This window comes from Macrotis lagotis, chromosome X, assembly GCF_037893015.1.
Source record: "Macrotis lagotis isolate mMagLag1 chromosome X, bilby.v1.9.chrom.fasta, whole genome shotgun sequence".
Taxonomy (NCBI): domain Eukaryota; kingdom Metazoa; phylum Chordata; class Mammalia; order Peramelemorphia; family Peramelidae; genus Macrotis; species Macrotis lagotis.
Window position 1 is genome coordinate 51,403,315 of NC_133666.1, and position 16,539 is coordinate 51,419,853.

The 16,539-nt window shown below is 35.6% G+C and overlaps 1 protein-coding gene across 1 annotated transcript in view; it reads right to left on the reverse strand.

Annotated features, from left to right (window-relative positions):
- Positions 1–1,185: 1,185 nt before the first annotated feature.
- Positions 1,186–16,539, reverse strand: part of BRWD3 (bromodomain and WD repeat domain containing 3) — a 114,749-nt gene continuing 99,395 nt past the window's right edge. Inside the window, 8 exon segments of the mRNA XM_074205417.1 lie at positions 1,186–2,480; positions 7,339–7,497; positions 8,108–8,205; positions 11,932–12,025; positions 12,028–12,088; positions 12,818–12,970; positions 15,262–15,399; positions 15,922–15,978. Of these exon segments, the coding sequence (XP_074061518.1) occupies positions 1,747–2,480; positions 7,339–7,497; positions 8,108–8,205; positions 11,932–12,025; positions 12,028–12,088; positions 12,818–12,970; positions 15,262–15,399; positions 15,922–15,978 (1,494 nt within the window). The 3' untranslated portion in view covers positions 1,186–1,746.

Genomic DNA, 16,539 nt, shown 5'->3' on the forward strand with positions numbered 1-16,539 from the left:
ACCCCTTCCTCTGTTCTTAATGGAATTATCAAAAAATTAAACAACCCAAAAACATGGAATGATCTGTAGTTAGCTTTGTAGTTAAGCAGTAAGTTAGGATAGCTGAGTGTAAATTAAAGACCGGCTGGTTCCAAGGCTGATCCTATTTATAATGGTAGAGTCCAACAAATCTGCTACTGTTAAGTCAGAGACTACTGTTTTCATTCCATCCCAGAGCTAAATACCTGCTACTGAATGAATATGAATATCTCAAATGCAAGAAATAAAACAAGTCTTTTAACTCAAACTATCTTATGGCACCCACATATATTCTATTGCTGTAATCATGAGCACGAGGACATTCAAATCTTTCCTCACTCCCAGAAAGTCATCATTCCAAACAGCAGCATACAGTGCAACATGGTTCTTTTCCTGAAAGACTGTAACAGAAGAGCCCTTTTATGAATAGTGTGAACAGAATCTACAAAAGTTGATCCCAAATATTAGTCAGCTAAGTGGACATCACAGCACAAACTGGATGTTAAGTTTACAGGAATTGAAGGAAAACCAAAGAACCCACGTCTGTTCAATAGTAAGCAGTAGGAGAGACATAGAAACAACAACCCAATATACTACTTACACAAATGTGTTCTACTACAAGCTAAGGTAGAGTACACAAGGCTCGTGAAATTTGACAGTTACTGCTATTAAAGTCAGAGCCAATAGGATCATAAGCAACCTTTTGGCTTATCATTTGTGAGCAAAGCAATTCTAATGAAGAGCTAATTCTAACTTCTTAGTAATGCAGAACTGCATCTATTTTCTTTTAGGTTTCCAGTAGTTAGTGTTCATGAGAGGTAGCTGAGCTACTGTATTCAGAGAACTCACTCTGTGCGGATGAGGAATTTTTCACTTTAGCTACACAATGTCTAATAATGCAGTAAAATATAAGAAAAAGAAAATAGATGCAAGTAACTTTTGCATTTGGCACCTTTAGTCTAGATTTTGATACTTCTCAAGTAATGTTTTTTAATAAAGTTAATGCACACATCAGGACACACCACAGCAAAGGTTTGCTACATATTTACAAGGCACCAACCCTTTTCTCACCTTTTAACATGAAGAACCAATGAAAAGCATATCAAGATCCCCCCCCAGCTCCCCAACTTCTTGGTCAGGTACCCTCCCCCCCTCCCTCCCCCAAAAAACCTGTCGTATAAATATACTTCAGCTCAGTACAATTTGTGAAAGTTTGGCCTGGGATGATTAAAATAATCCAGATCCTTCTTACGAAATAGAAACTGTAAACATTTTATAGCTGCCTTTAGGATTGGTGTATTGTGCAAAAGTTATCATTATTACTGTGTATAGGAATCAAAATGGTTAAAAAAAACTATATAAAAACTCTGTAAGAAGGTGCTGCAATTTCTATAATACAAAACCAAAAAAGGGTGATTTCTTTTTTGTGATAAAAATGTCATGCTACTGTAGAGAAGCTGGATGCTCCATAAACACAGTAAATATGTAGTGTGTGGGGGAAACAGAATTTCTTTAATTTAAGGCCTAATGAGTAAGGCTTGAAGGGAAAATTGAAGTGTGGAGAGCTCAAGTCTCAAAACAAACATATACTGGCATAATGAAAAAGCACCACTGGAAGGAAGAAGAAGTCCCCACACAATTTACTTGGTATATTTGCCTGGTGAGTTTCACTGCAGTAGAAGGCCATTGGGATGTGATTTTTAAAAATTCTTCTAAAAGGTTTATATGTTAATAATTCCATCCCATGAGATGACTAACCCGGGCCTTTTCTGTCATTTTACGTACTCTGCCAGACCTGGACGTACCAAGATTCAATGGATCTTCAGTGGGAACAAAGCTGTCATTATCAGAATCATCATTATACAAAACAGTTCTCCTGCCTTGGTTTCTTGTTTTAATTCGGGGCAATCTACTAAATCGACCTGAAAACATGTTATCAAATTCGTCTTCTGCAGTGCGGGCACGTTTGGCTCTAGAGCTTCCTCTAAAGGGTCCTCTTCCTCCTCTTCCTCTTCCTCTCCCCCTTGCTCCATTTCCTCTTCCTCTGCTTCCACCACCTCGGCTTCCTCTTCCTCTTCCTCCTCTGCTCCGTTGACCCCATCTGCCCCATCTTCCTCTTCCTCCAGTTCCTCTGCTTTTCCAAGGCCTTTTGCCACCAAGATCCTTTCTGAGTTTTCTTTTCGGTCTGGTACGAATAACTTTGCTGTAGTCATGGTCTCCCTCTACATAACCACGATCTGTTTGGGAACTTGAATCAGAGTCTGTATCAGAGCAACACGAACTTTCAGAACTAGATTCCCCACTCTCTGATGAAGATAAACACGTTTTCTCTTTTGTACCTGTTTTCTCTCTTTCAGCTTCATCTTGGCTTTCATCATCATCTGATGTAAGTAATTTCCGTTTCACTCCTTTCTGAAGTTCTTTTCCATTACCATTTGTAAGACATTCAGCAACAGACTGATCTAAAAAAGGAGGAATGATTTTTAAAAGTTAAGATTGGGTTTGTTAAGATAGTTGATAAGACTCAAAACTGAGCTAAACAAAAATTAAATATATAACAAATAGAAAACAAAATGACTTCCTCCTGAAAGGTTAATATACAAAAGCACATCGCCTAGTCTTCACTAATACCAAAAGGAAGAGTTTGGGGCTGATTTGGGGGTGTGCATGTGTGTGCATGCAGGGTTTTTCAAAATTTATTTATTTTGAATTTTAATTTTATTTAATTTATTTATTAATTTATTTTGAATTTTACAGCTTTTCCCCCTAATCTCGCTTCCCTCCCCCCCCACCCCCCACAGAAGGCAATTTGCCAGTCTTTACATCATTTCCATAGTATACATTGATCTAAGTTGAATTGATGAGAGAGAAATCATATCCTTAAGGAAGAAACATGAAGTATAAGATATAGCAGAATTACATAATAAGATAACTTTTTTTTAATTAAAGGCAATAGTCTTTGGTCTTTGTTTAAACTCCACAATTCTTTCTCTGGATACAGATGGTATTCTCCATCACAGGTAACCCAAAATTGTGCCTGATTTGCATTGATGGAATAAGCAAGTCTATTAAGGTTGATCATCACCCCTATGTTGCTGTTAGGGTGTACAATGTTCTTCTGGTTCTGCTCAGGTTCAGTTCAGGGCATGTAGGTTTAAGAGATTTCCTATAACATGATCTTTTCTCAGGACTCACTGCCATGGGATTCCTGATCCCATAAGGAAATCTTTCCTTTTCCCAATCCCATCTAGGAGCCTAATAGCACTCTTTTCCCTTACTACTGGATAAACTATCACTAACACACTAAGGATAATATGTGAATAGTCTTCCAGCAGAATCTCCCATGCAGTTTTGCAGTTAATAAAGTCTCAATGAACAAGGCAAACTTTTTCAAAGACTACATCATAATTCAGTCTTGTCAATAGTTTAGGATGTAGAAGGGCCCTGGACTAAAAACTGAAGAAACAAATGAAAGGGAAAATTAAGTTCATGCCCTCAAGGGACTCTTATTCTAAACATAACAGTACACAAATGAATATAAATGGAAGCATGAAAGGGGAAAGGGCTTCTGAAGAAGGAAGGATTTAATGAGAATCTTAAGGGAAATGAGTGAAGCTTGTAAACAGGGAGGTAACAGGAAGCCACTGGGTTTTGCTGAATAGAGGGCAGAGATGGTCAGGCTAGCCCTTCAGAAAAACATTCTGGCAGCTGAGCAGAGGATGGACTGGAATGGGGAAACACTTGAGGGTGGAAGCCCCAACAGCAGGGTACTGCAACAGTCCAGTCATGAGTTGATAAAGTCTGCACCAGGGTGGGATCAATGTTAGAGGAGATGTTACGAAGGTACAAAAAACAGAACTTGACAACACAGTGAATATGTGGGGTGAATGTAAACAAGGATAAACAATGAAGATCAAGTCAGGGTGACAAAAGGATACTAGTGCTCTCAACAAAAACTATGAAGTGTTTGGAGGTAAAGAAAATGATTACAATTTGGGATAAGTTGAACTGAAAATGTCTATAGGATATTCTGTCAGAGATAACAAAAGACAGTTGGAGATGGAGACTGGAGGTGAGGAGAGAGATTAGATCTGAGAAATCACTAACAAAGAGGTTAAAAATGAATTCATGAGAATATGATGAGGTCACCAAGTGAGAAAGGAAAAAAAGAAAAAAATCCAGACAGGACATCCAGGGTTAACAGGCATGACATGGATGAAGCTAAAGCAATGGAAACTGACAATGAACTGTCAAGAGAGGTAAGAAAACCAGAAGAGATTAAGGTTGTGAAAGCAGAAAGGAGAGACTATCCAGAAAAAGGGAAAAACCAATAATGTCAAAAGCTGCAGAGTAGACAAGACATATGAGGATGAGAAAGGACCATTAGATTTGGCATTAATGCTCTTCAAAACTATGGAGTGCAGTTCCAATTGAATGACAAAGCTGGAAGCCAGATGGTAGAGTTTAGAAGGTAACAAAAGGAGAGAATGAGAAGGCACTAATGTGTGGTGGGTTTTTATTAAGTTTGGTTATAAATGGAAGGAGAATAACAGGATGAAAACTAGGGGTTGGATGGTGTGATCAAAGGAGGATATTGTAAAGATGAAGAAGGAAGGGAAATGTGAGCAAGTGTGCAGACAGTATTGAAGCCGTCAATGCATAGCATGAGAAGACTAGTGATGACAGAAGGAGCAACCTGGAGAAGATTACATGGAATAGGATCAATGGTGCATATGGAGGAACTATCCTTGACAAATAGAAAGGTCACTTCCCTCTTCACATGAGATAGGAGAGACAGAGAAAGATAGTGGGGAGAGACATCTGAGTGACCTGAACTGAAGAGGCAGAGAAAAGAGAGGGTGGTTCTTGTCAAGTGGCCTCATTTTTTCCCCCAAGAAGAATGAGGCCAGGTTCTCATGAGAGAGTGGGTAGAGCGGGTTCAATGCCAAGTTCAGAAGGAATGAAAATTTTTGAAATATTTGCTGTGGTGAGTGGGACAGTGAGTCAGTTATAGGGAGGTATAAAAGAGGATTGCCTTACTGCAGCAAGGAACTATCCAAGATTCACTGCAAACTAAATTGTAGTGGATCCACTCAGCAGTTTCATGATTTTCTTTTATCTCTGATCAACAGGATACCAACAGAAAAAGACTTTCAGCATTTCAATAAATTAAATATTCTTAGATGGTGGTATAAGACACATTATATGGCCTCAGATTAAAAAGAAAAGTAGTAGTAATAACATGTTATGAATTGAAAATCTAGAATTCTCCCCTTTTAACCTTAAACCATTGAAATTTTGATCATAAAAGTAAGATCTATTCATTTAAATATTTCAATTTTGTTTGTTTCTGTGATGGATTTTCTCACTTAGGTTAACTTTTCTATCCAGAATAATTTTAATTCCTGTTCAATTATCTTTTCAAAATCACAATTTGTTAAGAAATAACTATTGAGGGGCAGCTAGGTAGCCCAGTGGATAGAGCACCGGGCCTGGAGTCAAGAGTACCTGAGTTCAAATCCGGCCTCAGACACATAATAATTATCTAGCTGTGTTGCCTTGGTCAAGCCATTTAACCCCATTTGCCTTACAAAAAAAAAACCTAAAAAAAAGAAATAACTATTGACCATTTGCCTTCAGTCAAGTCATTCTCCTACCATGAGCAGAACAGCATGCATGTTGCTAAAGAAGGTACACAGTTTAGCTGAAACATACTTCTTGCCCTTCTAGATTTTACAATTTACTCAAGGGATACAACACAGATACTGAGGCCCTAACACACAAAACATGACAACTGAAGTCCAGGCATATAAAACAAAATGGGATGAGCAGTCCAATGAGGACAGACATCATTGAAGATCAGTGAAACTTTTATGCAGAATATAACATTTGAGCTGACTTTTACAGAATGTGTAAGAATTTTAAACAATGAAGAGTGGTAGGCTATAGGAAAGAAAGGACATTCTAAGTCACATGGAAGAACAGAAGAAAAGTACAAAAGAAAAAAGACATAGTATATGTTTATAAGGCAGAGAAGAAGTAGTTTAGTTTATCTAGAGGATAGAGAAGAGAAAAATCTGATCACGAAAGCCTGGAAAATGAAAGAGACACTCTATGAAAGGCCTTTGAATGCTAAGCAAAGATATCTGATTTTTATACTCAGTAGGCAATGGGGAGGCACTTAAGAATTTTTTTTAGCAGGCCAAGATAATCAGAGTTTTTATCTCCATGAGAATACTGTGCCATCCATAGGAAAGAAGAAAGAGAGGAGAGGTAAGAAGAATGTCTATTAGGCCATAACAGAGGTAAAGAGGGATGTAATTAGTAGTATTTCTGCTACTTTTTCTTTCTTTAAAATAATATATTTTGTTATATAGGATGGCTACCTGGGACAGGGCAGAAGAGACACTGGGGGGAATACAGGCAATGGAAAAATATAAGACATCAGTCTTATTATCAGATCTTGCTATTTCTTATACTTTATGTTTCTTCCTTAAGGATATGATTTCTCTCTCATCACATTCAATCTGGATCAATGTATACCATGGAAACAATGTAAAGACTGGCAAATTGCCTTCTGTGGGGGGGGAGTAAGATTAGGGGAAAAATTATAAAACTCAAAATAAATAAAATCCTTAAAAACAATTAAAAAAATAAAAAATATATCAATAATAATTTATTAAAAATGAAAACAAAAAACAGAAACCAAGATGTGGAAATGATGGTGGAGGAATAACGAAAGAAAACTCTGAAGTTATAAAGATGGGAGAGATCAGTGAAAGAGAAAAAATAATGAAAGCAAGAGAAGGGGCAAATATAGGAGGAAAGGAAAAAAAGACATGGTTTTATTTTGGATATGGTAAATTTGAGGTGTGAGTGTTTATAGCCAAGTCTTGTAGGTAGTCACAAATAGAAAATATAAAACCATATACTTTAATCAAATTAGTTACTATTAAATTTTTCAGACTAAAAGTTATAGAAAAACACTATAGATTTAGACCCGCCATTAAAAAAAGGGGAGGGGGGAAGATGGGGGGCCAGAGTGAGGTGGAATCTAGGTTTAATTCTTTAACTTCATTAGCTTTTAAAAGACTTATCTGTCTGTTTAAACAGAAACATAAGTCAATCAAATTTAAAAATTAACAAGTATGTATAAAGCAACAACAGTGTACCAGAAAATGGCAAAAAAAAAAAACAAACAAACCCCAAAACAAAACAAAACCAAAAAAATCCCAAATAGTTCTGGTCCTTGAAAGAGCTTACATCCTACTTACTGAAAGACAAGTTAAAAAAGAAATTATGAAATTATTTATATCCTACCTCTTTCAACTGGTGTAACTTTACCCTGGGATGATGTACTTTTCCCTAGATCAGAACTATTTCCATTTTGGCTCTGTTCATTTGAATTTGATGATGAACTTTGTCCCTCAGTGGGTTCATCAGCTACAGATCCAACAGGATCTTCACCAGGGTCTGAAACTTCATTTTCAAGAGAGTGCACTGTTAAGAAGACAGCAGTGAACAATCAGATCCACAGTTATTTAAGACCTGCAAAGGTGATCCACTCAGCTGTGCTATGTTATAATTAAAAATGGCAGAATTCTAAATTTGAATATGATTATAATGAACATCAATCACAGCTCTTGGTCAACGGCATCAATGAGAATGTGCTGAATGAGTCATACCCACCATACCACAATAAATTCTCATTTTTCACATTTCAAAATGAGTTTAAACTAAATATGAAAATAACAGCAAATATATGATGGGCGAATTTACATAATGGAGTCGATAAAAATGCTCAGATTTGGGAATGGGGGACACAAAAATAACTCGAGATATTATCTAGTCAGAAATCTTCATTTCTAGGGCTAATTGGGGTACAGCAGTTAAATGACTCGCTGAATTTTTCATCTGTCGGCATGAACACAGAATTTCAGGCTGTATGGACACTAATTCAGAGCTCATACAGGTGAGAAGCAAAGATCTACAAAGGCCATGAAGTTGTATACTTAGACTATAGTCAGCACTAAAATCTTCTAGCTCTCACTAGATCAAATGGAGGTAGAAAACAAATGAACATTTTTACCACGAGATGAGACAGAAGAGCTTGTCCGGGTCAAAGGCAGTGAGGTATTTGGGTCACTCAGAGACTTTGTTTGCATTTGTTTCCGTTTTCCTTTTGGACTAAAACCAAGAATATTCAAACATAAACAGATGGCCTACGATGTTAGAAACCAAACTGCAATGTGAAAAAATTATTTTTTACCATGAAATCAATTAGAAGAACCCCAAAACAACTACATTTTGGCAAAGTTAAATGAAGTAACTTCAAATTTTATTGAGTTTATGAGAGAATCCAGTAATAAATGAATAATAAAAATAATGGCTAGCATTTGAGAATAATAAGAAAATTAATGGAGGGATTATGTCGAAGCAAAACTATAGAGAATAGATCATATAGGTTGATTTAACAGGAAATAAAGAATCAGAACATGTGAGTGGGCTCTGGATGAAAGAAAGTGAAGAAGGCAGAAGAAGGCTGGAAAAAAGAAAGCTCTGGCACTGAGTATACATCTTGATCACTATCCTCTTCTTTACAAAGAGGTGACATAAAACAAAGAGAAAGTAATGAATAAAAAGAGGATGAAGGGAAATATGTATTTCCTAATCCTAACTGTGAATGAGATGATTTCAACCATAAAAAGGAAGAGAAAATTAGAAAAGATCAGAAAGCAGAATCCAATAATAATGCTGTTTTACATGAAACACGCTTGAAACAAAGATGCACAAAGAGTTAAAATAAGAGACTGGAAGAAAATCCCACCTTTCAGCTAAAATTCTTTTAAAAGGCTAAGGTATAATCACGTGCATGGAACCTTTATAAAAAAATGATCATGTGTCAGGGCATAAAATCTCACAAATGCAGAAAAGCAAAATATTAGATAATGACAATGTAACAAAATTGTTGGGATGTGATCAAGGCAGTCTTAAAGGGAAAAATTTCTATCTCTTAAGATTTTTCTCAGTAGAAAAGAGAACAGGTCAACAAATTGGCCAAGCAACTACCGAAAAACCAACAAATTAAAAAACACCAATTAATTATTAAAATAGTAATCCTGAAGATCACTAAGCTTAACAAAATCAAAAGCAAAGCCACCACTGATTAATAATAAAATTAGAAGGGGGGGTGAATAGCTACACTATTATCCAATTTTTTTTAAAAAGTTGAAAACAAATTTTTAAGAGAAAATACAAAAATTTAAAAAAAAGGATAACTTGGTATCTAAAATCAAGGAGAATCAAAACAGAAAAACAAAACTCTAGATAAAGATCCATAATGAATACTGGTGCAAAAATTTTAAATACATTAATAAGAGGGTTGCTGTAGCAACATATCACAAAGATTATAGACAATAACCAGATTGAATTCCTACCAGGTCTGCCAGGTTCTCAAGCATCTACTAAATGTTTATGATGTGTAACCTATAACTAGAACAAAAATCCTATTTCATTAATATATGAGAAAAAGCTTTGGATAAGATACACACCCATTCCTGTGAAAAATAAGAGATAGTCTGGAAAAAATGGATTTTTCCATAATGGAAATGGTCTCCATTTTAAAACTAAAAGTCAGAATTATACACAATGGGAATAAACTTAGAGGCTAGCTCAAAGATCAAGATGCCAGGATTACCATTATTATTTGAAGTCCAGCTTGAAATGCTACAGTTATAAGAAAAATAAACTTAAGGAATAAACATAGGCAAACAGAAAATAAAATTGTACTGCTTTTTGTAGTTATGATGGGTTATTTAGAGAGCTAAAAATTAACTGAAACAATAACTTTAGCTAATTTACAGTGTAAAAAATAAGCCCACAGAAATCCTCAGCATTCTGTAGATAACCAAGAAAATAAAGCAGTGGGGCAGCTAGGTGATGCAGGGGATAGAGCACCGGCTCTGGAGTCAGGAGGACCTGGAGTCAAATCTGGCCTCAGACACTTAATAGTTACCTAGCTGTGTGACCTTGGGCAAGTCACTTAACCCCATTGCCTTGCAAAAACCAAAAGATTTGGGAGACACTGGTAGAGACCAGAATTGAACCCATTAAAAATGAAGCAGGAAAAGAAAGGAAAAAATGTCATTTAAAACAACTGTAAAATGTATAAAAAACTTGTGAGATTACAGACAAAAAACATATATAAGAACTACATGAATATAACACAGGCAGCAAAGTGACATGTTGGATAGAGAATTTTTCCTGGAGTCAGGAAGAAGTGAATTAAAATCTGATTCATTTACTTCAGTTTCTTCTAAGGTAAGAAGAGGATAATAATTATATCTACCACCCAAAATTGTAGTAAGGATAAAACAAGAGGTAATTTGTAAACAGCTTTGCAAATCTTGATGTGTTGAAAATGCTAACTATGAAAAAATAGAAATAAAGCGAAAAAAATTGGAGACTTTAATTGCTCAGGGGTAAACCAAGTAAAAAAATAAAGACAATATGGGCCAAATTAATCTACTTATTCAGTCCCATACCAATCACACAACCAAAAGGTCACTAAGAGCTATAAAAAATAAGGAAATAGACCTGAAGGAATTACAAAGCTCAGAATCTCAAAAGAAAAAAAATGAAAAAAAATGCAAAGGAGGCCTACCAGATCTCAAAATAGACTACAAAGTAGAAAATGGATTATAATGGTGCAGAGAAGGAAATGAACCTGTAGTCTAATGGTTGATAAACCTATAGATTCCATTTATTGGAGTAAGAACTCACTATTTGACAAAAATTGCTGGGAAAACTGGAAAGCAGTCAAGAAAAAACTAAGAATACACCAACATCTAAATGTTTAACACATAAACAGTGTGCCATAATTTTAAATAAATGGCTAAATAATTAAATAACCAACTAAATAACTAAATAAAAGGAGCAAGAAAGAAATTACCTTTCAAAACTATGCTTAGTCCCCTAAACAAAGGATAGAGAAGAGGACCACAGATGAGAAATGAAGTTTTGATTACAAAATTGGGCTGAAAGGTGAGACAGACTTTTGTTCATTGAATTCTATCAATTTAAAAGGATGTCATGTTCACCCCCAAACCCTGCCCCATAATAAATACACAAGATATATTTTGAGTAGAAAAATGGCACAGATGATGAAGAGATCCTTTTCATGGTAAAACAGAATATTCCCTACTTCCTATCTGTGGGATTAAACTACTGACTAAAGATTCCTCAATAGATGCTTGCTTATTTTCAACTGAATAATTCTTTGTAATCGATATGAAAGAAAGGACCTAGGGGACAGAATTGGACTTCATTACTATAAGGACACTCAGATAAGAAAACTCCCCCTACCAATTCAGGTAGGCACTTTCTCTGCAACTTAAGTCTTAGAAAGTCATCTAGAGGTTTCTGCATCTGCATGTAAACTTTGAAAATGACAACTGAGCATTGTTTCTGCTGTAATGTATTTTTTTCAAATTTTAATCAATAATTTTCAACTACACTTTGACATTTCTGGTCAGGTCAGTCACACTGGCAGAATGGGACAGAGAAGAATTCTTGGTTTCAAAGCCAACCAGTTATCCATGGCACTGCTCTAACACTGAACCTTTTCATGTTCAAGTTCTCTCTGCATGTTAAGGATGAGCAAAAAAGTAACTTCAGGTTACATTGCTACTGAATTGTCATAGGCCAAAAGTCTACCCAGGTTTCATCTCCGCTGCATGGTAAACATTTCTAATGTATTATTTCCCCCAATTTGGACCTACTGTTACCTCTAAACTCATTCTTATAGTTCATACATTTCATTATTACAATAAATATGTGAGGTAGAATGGCAGATTTTTGGTCAAATTATAAAAAAAGTTCATTTATGATAGAATAACAAGAAAGTCCAATGACCTTGATGCTCTGCTACTGTATGGTGAACTGCTGCTGCTCCGGAGGCGTTTTCGGTATGGCTTCCTCTTCTGACACTGGATGGTAGATTTATAATAGAGATTAGAGTTTTAATATGATTGGCAAAAAAGGCAGATAAGCGAAGAGTCATGCTGTAGATCTGAAACCGGGAAACAAAACTTAGCTCTATTTCAAAACGCACAGAAACATCTGTATCATTGCTACAAACAAAACACAAACTCAGCAGTCATGAAATGCCAGTCACGGAAATGATGAATTAACTACAGTACAAATCAGTTAGATCTGACTATTTGGGGAGAAAAAGCATTACTGTACGACTGGAGAACATATTACAACTGCCTAGTTGGACTCCACTATGTTTCATTTCAGAGAGAGCATCGGGCAAAGGTTCCAAGACAGTTAAAATGTTAAAAGTTCCAAATTGTGCCCAATTATGGAGATGAGAATGGCAATATGATCATTTTGGGTATTTCATTTAGGCTATCTCCATAATACCAACCACCTTTTTCCCAAAAATGAACACTTGCCTAATTTTCCTCTTACTACTTACTATTGTCTTGACCTTTCTCTGATAGACTCAGGTAAAATGTACACACTTGAATGAGAGACAAGTGAAAGGAAGACAAGTTAATTCAGCATTGCTTATATGCAAAAATAACTTGATATGTGACATGCATACTTACTAACTCATTTGAGTAAAGATATTTCAAGTGACTGAACTATTATATTCACAGCAGCACCTTGCTTAAAGTGTAAAAAGTGACCAAAGACAACTTTAATACAAATGACTGATTGCCTAGATTAGGTTCAAGGAATTTTTTTTTTAACAAAATGGTTAAAATAATTATTCCATGAAGAATACTCATACCCTTGACTTTTTATTAGGAGTATAAGCTTTTGAGTTGGTGAATATTAGGCGAACATCCTTATAAAATTCCAAAGGACTGGCATAGTTTCCTGCTTCCAAAGTTTCTTTCACAGTGCTGAAGTCCATAGGAGTGTCTATAATATCTTGATAATCCTAAAAGTATTAATGTATGTTATCATATCTAAATCTTGGCAACAGCGTTCAACAACAGACATGAAGAAAGAGCTTTGCTTAGCATAACTAGATCCTACATACATATATATGTATTAAAAACCTTCCTTATGCTTTAGAAAGTACCCCCCCAAACCATGCTAGACAATCAAAACAACTACATGACAATGTAGAGATCTTGGATGTAGCTAAAGCTTCTAGAAGTAGAAATAAGCTAAGGAGGGACCTTAGCTCCTATTCCCATCCTTCAGAAGCAAATGGCTGTGCAAGGATACAATAGATTAGACTGATCATTAAAGAAGCTCAAGTCCTATAGAGTCTCTCTCTCTCTCCAGCACAGGGAAAAGTATGAAAGTTGTCTACCAACCAACCCCCCACACACACACACATTCCCAAAAGGCTTGCTCTCCTGTTGCATGGAATGATAGAACTATAAACATTTTCAGGATTCTGCCCTCTATCACAGAGTCCTACATAAATAGATAGATTCAGAGTTCAATTTGAATAGTTTTAAGGAAAAGATTCTCTTATTGTTTCACCTAGACCTCTCATTCTAGTAAAAAAAGAATTGAACCAATCTACTAATAAAGGCCAACATAAAAAGCCTTTAGCAAAGAAATCACAAAACCAAATTTCTTCCAATCAATGCAGAATTATGAAATGATAAAACCATCCTATTCTCTACAAAGAAATCGAAAAACAGAAAGTAAAAATCCTCTTAAGGAAAAGCTCTTTGACTCAGCTCCTCTTACCTTCAAATGAGGGACTCAAAGGACTCCAGATACCAAAAAAAAGAAAAAAAATTAATTTCTATTCAGGAGAATTTTTAGACAATCAATTCAGAGTCCAAAGAACCACAAAGAAAGAGAACAACCATCAAAATCTGATGACTGACAATTACAGCCCACAACTTTTCTAAGGAGGTCTTAGGCGGATAAATCCTGCATTAGTCTGACTGTAGCTCATCTAAACAAATATACACCTTTGTGGAAATGGACAAGAGAAACTTTAAAGAAGAAATCCATTAGACAAATGGCTTGTAACATTTTCTGTGCAACTTTTTGAAAAAAAACACAAAAAAAGGAAAAGGACAAAAGCTGTTGAATAGTTTTGTCAAATCAGAAAAAAGTTCACTGTAGTATGTGGGATGAAGGGGAATCAATTTTTTAAGTTTGATTTTGAAGTAGCTACTGGGGCAGCTGGGTGATGCAGTGGATAGAGCACCAGCCCTGGAGTCAGGAGTACCTGAGTTTAAATCCGGCCTCCGACAATTAACAATCGCCTAGCTGTGTGATCTTGTCATGTAACACCATAGCTTTATATAAATAAAAAAAAAATTGGCTACTGAGGGAGAAGAGATTCCTTTGATGCAAATGGATTTCAGCAATTCTTGTCCTTGCAGCTGCTTATGCTAGGAGAATAGAGTACATACTGTGTAGCTAGATTGCTATTAAGAAAATATTAAATGCCAAAAAAGCAAAAGTTTCCAAAACAGAATGCAATTTTAGTCTTTAAAAACAATCCTAAACTTTCCTTTCAAAATTGTCTTTGATATTGTCTAAGAAAAAAGATAAAATGTATCTATCCTTTAAAAATTAAAAAAAAGCAAAATTTGGAAGATTCATCCATTTCTGTTTGAAAATACCTTCCCTGAGTTAAACTGGTTTTTTATTCCTAAGAAAGAACTCATGGATAGTGGAATACACCTTGGGAGCAATGAGTTGAAGGGTGAGTTTAATGGAGACACTCTCAACCAGGGGCACTATTTCAAAATAACTGGTTACCTCTGTAATCTTATATATCGTCTTCAGCATTTAGAAACATTATTCTGAAGAGTTCAGACTTTACCAGACTGCCTTTTAAAAATCCAATACAAATAATATGATAAATAGCTTCTAATGATCTTTTCCTCAACTCTCATTCTCATAAAATGAAAAGTGGCCTTGTTGCAGTGATGACGTCTTAAGGATCATACTAAGAAAAAAGAGTCAATAAGAATTAAGCGAAAGTGGAAGAGTTTGTGCACTTGTTTGATGAATGTATACAACATGCCAAATCTACAGCAATTTTTTTAAAAACATTAAGAAAAAAACTATAAAAGTGGCTGACCAAAGTAGACAAGAAAAAAGCAGCACAGAAAGATTTGTGTTCCGACCAGAGTGGCATTTTCAGTTCTGGGATGCATAGGCATTCCACAAAGCAGTGACATTATCAACTTCCTGTCTGTGGAGTGAAACAGCGCTGGTTTCTCAATGAAGGAAGCACAGACTTACCGAGTAAGGTAACTGATCGACTGGGTGTCGTAAAGGCTCAGAGTCTTCACGCTCATAAATAAGGCTCAAAAGTTCTTTACACTGTTTTACCCATTCAACAGGAGGAGCTTGGATGGAAGTTTTAGGTAGGCATCTTACCTAGAAGTTTCATGGGAAACTATATTTAAAAAGCCAGGATTGAAGTCCATAATGGATTCCTACATCCTAGGTACTCAAAATCTTTCTATAAATGAGCTTCATTTAAGAAAAAATTATTTTCTTACTTTATTAACATGCAAATAGCTAGATTACTAAGTAAGCCTAATGTATACTAACATGTTTTCCTCTTAGAATGGTTGAAGTGGGTTTGCTGCTTTAAGAATATACTTCATGGAAATTTTAACCTTGGAAACATTTTAACCTTTGGAATCTCCACACTTGCAAGGCCCCCATATAGTCTAGCCACTCAAAATTTTTCCATTCAATTTCAGCAACATTTCTTGTTTTTGTTAAATCAATCCATTGTAGGGCCAAATAAATTTTACTTTACAGTATCCGTTTCATGATTCACCTCAGCTTGACAAGGAAAAATGTAACTTAAAACTTATACATTTACTAAATGTGGAAAATCTTGAAAAAAAGTCTTTCCTTCTTTCTCAGCAAGTCAGTTCTGTTACTTACTGTTATTCCAGAGGATGTTCCAGGGCCATCCGAATCTAAATCTGGCACTTGCACCACCTAGAATTCAAGAAAAGAAAAACATCGTCTTGAAAATTGTACAAACTACTTGAATAATCATAAATCTAAAAGTAGCCAAAACAGTCCTTCTTGGTGACACCAACAAAAGAAAAGTTTCAGGCGATATCAAGAAAAGAGTTTTTATTGCCCCACCCTCTCCCAATTGCTCTCTCTCCTGCCTTCTCCCCTCTTTCTCCTTCAATCTGATTGACAGCAATGGGGAGAAAAAAATCATTACCACTAACTGCTTGCTGGCAGGTCAAAAAGAGCAAACAAATAAAATGTTTGTTCTAAAATGCACACACACATACACACACACACACACACACACACAAACTAGTGACTTGCTTTAATATTTTAAGAATTTAAAATTTTCATTAAAAAATAGAAAACAACTATTGTCTTATTCTGTAATTTTGCCATCTCTTATACTTTATTTTTCTTCCTTAAGGATATGATTTCTCTCCGCATACCATGGAAACAATGTAAAGACTAACAGACTGCCTTCTGTGGGTGGGTGGGAAGCAAGAATAGGGGTGAATTTGTAAAACTCAAAATAAG